Here is a 5,667-nt window from a genome sequence, read left to right as displayed (position 1 = left end):
TGCCTTTATACTGATGAAGCCTCTTGGATGAGAGGTGAAACGTCTTTGATCTAGAAATCTAAGTCCAGTTGATTTTTTCTAAGGTTTTTTCAATGGAATATATAGTTTTGGTAATAGCGTCACTTTATCTTGTGCACAGATATGCTTCATAATGTTGTCTGACTTTGGGTGTTTGCTTTAAAAGAGGGTGATCATGTGACTGGCATAAAAGGAAGCGAGTGTCTTGACTTATCAAACGTCATCCTGTGTGGGGGAAAAAAAGGCAGATGTTTCTGTGGAAAGCAGTTTGGAGAAGAGTAAGAGAAAGAATGAGGGAGGGATTTGTTAGTCACATATACTTGATAAGTCTGTATTATGAGGGGTGACAAGGATTTTCACTTTGTCTAGATGGGGTGAAGAGCCTGCTTTACTGGAACTCTGAGCTTACTGGGTATAAATAAAGAAAGTGAAATGGTATAGACAGAATAAATGAAATGACAGCACAGGAAACACCATTCAACTAAGTTTGCCGTTACTGTAACAGCATTAAGATTATAGGTCTTACTTATAGGAGAGGCATAAAAGTAAGTTTACAGAGGAGCCTGGAAACATCTGGAGATGAGGGGCATGATGTGGATTTGTGCTGTGATTCTCCTTTTGGTGTCTGAAGCTTGGAGCACGAAGCCAGGTTTGAAAATTACCACATTCTACTCGTATGTTATTTTAATACTCACCGCTTCTTAGTCTTGGTAAGATTTTTGATATAAACATGTTTTCGAAGGTGCATAAACCCTCTACAAAGAGACCAGTACATAAGTAGTTGTCTTTAATTTTAGATAGATACTAAGCAACATTATGTTACTACAACACCAGCGTTTTTCTTCTGGTACATAATGCTGTAAGAAATGCAGTCTTCTAGTATGAATGAATTGCTGTGATGCAACAAATATCATTCTGCCATAATACTCTAGTTCAGTACTGTGTACTACGTGACATTTTGGCAATCACTTGACAAGTTGTAAACTGTAATTTTAGCCACAATGAGATTTCTGTTAAACCGTGACTCACACTGTAGACAATGGAAAGAACGTGCATGAAGGTGGGGTAATGCAGAAGATAACTAGGGAGGAAACTGTTCCACTGAAGCTGTATGAAAAGGTTGCCCCATATTTTCTGAATGAACAAGCAGAGCACTGCCACTTGTTACTGCAGTGGAAATCATGTTTTCAGGTCAGGGTAGCATTATGATGCAGCTTTTCTCCACTGTGGTATCTCTGAGAGGTGAACGAGACGCCTCTGTTCAAGATCTGTGGTTATACAATCCCACTCCATACCGTATTTGGTTCACACTTGTTAGACGTAAACAAGTCTCAGACCCTCTTAGGATCCTTCTGTTAACATCTGTCAATGAACCCTGAAATTTCCAGCTCATTTCTTTAAAATAATAATGATGATGCCTGTTGTGCATTAACATTTGCCTGTTTTATAAGCTTAGGTTTTATTGTCAGTGAAATTACTACTCCAGCTGACTTTTTGTTTTTGAAGAGCTTAAAAAACTGTTCAAATACTGCAATTTGTCTCACAACTGTTTATTATTCAGCCCTGCTGCAGATTGGTATTGTCAGACTGGTTTTAATCACATCTCTTCACATCAATAACTAACTAACTGCAGTAACATAAACAGCACGATTGCTCCTTTTCTGATTGAACACCTCTGTATGAATGACTAGCTGCTGCTTTCTGTGAAAAATTTCTATATTATTTCACTAACCTTTTCCTCACGTGCACTGCCATCTCTCTCAGGAACTAATCATAGCACCTATGGGAACACCAGCACTTCTTCTCCTAAAGTTTATGGTAAACTCATTTCCCATTTTTCTCCCCAGCAGTTTGGCAGTATAAGTAAAATATTAAACATCAACTAATAATATTAATATCAAGTAAGACTAGGACAATATACTTTTTAGTTCTCATTTCCTTACTTGTCTTAATTTCAAAAATTCTGCATGTTTAGCTGAATGACTTGAAATAATGAATAAAATGCTTTAAAACTACTTAATTCTCAGTAGAACTGTTGTCGTTACTTTTAGTAGTGTATCAAGAAGTTGTTTCAACTTATTGCCCACGTTGAAAACATACTTACAAAACCACGGTCATTCAGTAAAATGTATGTGTGGATTTTCTTTTTAGCCTTGCATCATTGTTCTTGTATTTATTTACTATCATACTTTAGAGCTTTCAGTGAAGTGAAACAGATTTTTAGACTGATGGATATTAAATGTTTAATCTAAAATATTTGCTAAGAAGGATTTCTCACACAACATCTCTTTATGATGTTGTTTTATTGTCAAGAACTAGATGGTTTATTTCGGAACAATGTTTCTATGTGTCATCATGCTACATCTTGCTATTCATATATATATTTGTTTTATTTTCTTTTCAAAACTGAATGTGTTTTTGATCTATTATTATTGTTGTTGTTGGTTTGCAAGTGTTGGGTTTAGGGCATGCTTTCTAACTGAATAAGCCTAAACCATTTAGTCACTATGTGGAACAATAATGCAACTTTTATTTCTTTTACTTCAGCTGCCAGACATTTAACTTTCAACAAGGGGAGTGATGCTGCCCTGACTTGCAGCAATAAGACATGGGATAAGATGATATATGTTATCTGGAATATATACTTGAAAACCAAAACGTGTAAGATAGGCTTTGAAAATGCCGGCCATATCAAAGACAACTGCACAGATGGCAAGTCACTCCAAAACACATCCAGCTTTCAGTCATACCTGCGCATCCCAAACTTCTCAGGAAATGATGTGGGAGTCTACAAGTGTGAGTCCGTTTACAGTGGAGGAAGCGAAAGCTATGAGCTCAACGTGACTATTACAGGTAGGACTATTTTTCCCTTAACAATGACAGAGGAGTGGAAGGAGTCATATGAACAAGAAGGTTCACTTCTTAAACGGTCATTTCACTCAAATCACAAACAAAAATGTATTAAAACAGCAAATTCTGGTTTCTTGAAATAACATATATGGCTGCAGAAAGTTTTAATTTGATCATGTAATAGAAAATCATTTGTTCCCTTGAAAGACTTTGAAAAGTGTTATTTGACAGATCCAAAAGCAGGATGCCTGTTACTGTGGACAACTGTTGACCATTTTCTTTGAAGAAGGTTCACTTCTTAAACGGTCATTAACTTCTTAAACGGAACTGTTTTAGACTCAGAGTAAGAAATTGTGAAATTGTAAAAACATAAAACTGAGGCAAGCAATTAAAGACTAGATCTGCACTTGTATAATACAGATGCTGTTTTGTGGTTTTTAATACAGCAAACTTAACTGTTTGGCTAATCTTATTTGTCCTGTTTCAGTTCCTCCCAGTGTATCATCCTGGTTAGAGCAAAGGGACAGTAAAATGGTGGCTGTATGCAAAGCTGAAAGAGGAAAACCTGCTGCCAACATCAGCTGGAATCATCCGGAAAAGCCATCTAATGTGGTAAAAAATGAAACAGGTGGATTTATTACTGTAGAAAGTCATCTGGAGCTCCCTGAGGGCATGGACACAAGGAACCTGAGCTGTGCTATTGGGCACCAGTACTGGGAACAGGACAAGATTCTGAGACCAAAACCCAAACAAGGTAAGGCACATGCAGAATGAACAGCACAAGACAAAACGTGCAGAAGTTTGTCTGTTTAATGTTTTTTGAACAAATGCTGACTAGGTTTTAGATTGTAGTGGTACTGATCCTTATGTCATAAAGTATGTGGTGTTGATATCCGTTAGTTTATTACGCTGTGAATAAGTTTTAGTTTATTCAGTCGAGAAACGTAAGTTTCCCTGCTGACTGGTTTAACTGAACTCAGGTTAAAGTTATGAACAAGGTAAAAACAATGTTTAGTTACAGGTGTTACAGATACTTTTGCTTTCCTTTTACATTTCTAAGTTTAATGACATGGAGAACTTAGATCTACAGCTGTTGTAGCCTTGCATGCTGTAAAGATAGCATGCGAGGCTGCTCCCAGAGACTTAGTTAAATTTTAAATGTACAGGACTGAATTCAATACTAAGCTGAACAAACAGAACAACTGATAATTTTGAGTCCTGGTAGGTTCTAAGGTTTTACAATCGCAAAACGTGCACACTACTTTAGCAGGAATATGTGAGTCCACTACATTGCTGTGTAACAGACTTTTAATCTTCTATCTATAAACACTTTGACCTTTGACCTTATCTGTCACTGCAGGTTACATGTATGAGCTGTTCATACCCATTGTCGTGGTACTTGTTATATCTTTACTGGGAATCCTATATTTTGCAATAAAGAAACTATTAATGTTAAGGTAAGAAGTTTAATTTGATGAAAGAATCCTTATAATGAGTACTTGTGAGTTTTTTTTTGTTTGTTTTTTGAGTCACTGAGCTGGTTTCCATCTTTTCCACCAGGCAATGCCAGCAGGCAGGCAACTCACCATCCAAGTCTCAGCAAAGTTACCCGGTGGGCACTGTTTCTGTAACATATTGTTTATTTTATTGTTCTGTGTGTTTTACTGCACATTGTTGACCTTTATTCATGACACCACTGTTTTTTTTAGACCGAGGATGTGGAGGAAGTCGAGCCCTATGCCAGCTATGTTCAACGTGTGAACTGTATCTATAACTGAACTGCAGATTATTCACATAAAAGCCCTGCACATGCGTCATGCACATGCTTAAATTCATATGGCTCTGTGTGAGAAACTGAAGGTTGTGAAACTGAAAAGTGATGAAGTAGTAAATAGAGAGGAGTGAGAAGAAAGGCTTTCGAAAAGAGAAGACTCTCAATTCTGTCCTAGCAGGCTGATGGAACAGGGGATGTACCCAGTGTCTCCTACTAACTCCTATGCACAATACTCCATGTGTGGGTCTCATGGAGGACATTATTACAGTAATAACTACTCATGCATTGTGGCATGCCAACACTGCAGAACTACAGACTTTTGATACTGTTAATGAAACACAAGGCTGTAATTAGGTGTAATTATGCATATTTATACGTTAACTGTAAAGAGATTATTGCCTTTTGATAGGTTTTTGCCGCAGTCGTGCAGCAAAAACACATGTAATTCAATAGCCTCAAGATAATGAGCACAATAATATGTAATGTTTCCATGTTATGTGTTATTGCATAATGATGTGATTGTGTGTATTAAAAATACATCTAAACACAGTGAACACATTTTAGTTGCAGTCTCCAGAACGAATAAGAACTCTAGAAACAGGACAAAAGAACAAGTGAACAGGTACAGGTTGAACTTGTTGGATTTGCCAATGTTGATAATGTTTTTTAAAGTTAAAATAGTGTAGTCAGTTTTTTGATTTGATTTGATTTGATTTATTCTTTCAAGCATGTAAAAACAGTTGATATGACAACACACATAATTTTACACATAATCCAATATCAATTTGCTTATACCTAGTACATGCTTGAATGGAGTAGGAAGAAGTCAGACTTATCCAGTCCTACCCCATGACATCATCTTACCATCATTGGTTTGCAAGCAGTAAATGATTCACTTCTACCCACACACATATTATACTAAAAAAAGAATATAACAGTGTTAACATTCTTACATAATTACATTCTTAAATAATTATCTTCTACACCACACAAGTAATATACTAAAGAATTATTACAAAGTGTTA

The 5,667-nt window shown here is 36.4% G+C and overlaps 1 protein-coding gene across 2 annotated transcripts; it reads left to right on the top strand.

Annotated features, from left to right (window-relative positions):
• Window positions 1-286: 286 nt before the first annotated feature.
• Window positions 287-5,166, top strand: si:ch211-214p13.9 (cell surface glycoprotein CD200 receptor 1-A). Of its 2 annotated transcripts, XM_020609478.1 has the most exons (7): window positions 287-667; window positions 1,783-1,836; window positions 2,566-2,871; window positions 3,356-3,622; window positions 4,229-4,325; window positions 4,429-4,480; window positions 4,578-5,166. In XM_020609478.1, exons 1-7 carry the CDS (start codon window positions 598-600, stop codon window positions 4,644-4,646), a joined length of 915 nt encoding a protein of 304 aa, XP_020465134.1. In that variant the 5' UTR covers window positions 287-597; the 3' UTR covers window positions 4,647-5,166. The 2 variants fall into 2 exon arrangements, with proteins under 2 accessions (XP_020465134.1, XP_020465135.1); XM_020609479.1 differs by lacking the exon at window positions 1,783-1,836.
• Window positions 5,167-5,667: the final 501 nt, after the last annotated feature.

Source organism: Monopterus albus, unplaced genomic scaffold, assembly GCF_001952655.1.
Source record: "Monopterus albus unplaced genomic scaffold, M_albus_1.0 scaffold99.1, whole genome shotgun sequence".
NCBI classification, from domain to species: Eukaryota; Metazoa; Chordata; class Actinopteri; order Synbranchiformes; family Synbranchidae; genus Monopterus; species Monopterus albus.
The sequence above is the reverse complement of the archived record's forward strand: the minus strand, read 5'-3'. Positions and strand labels throughout refer to the sequence as shown.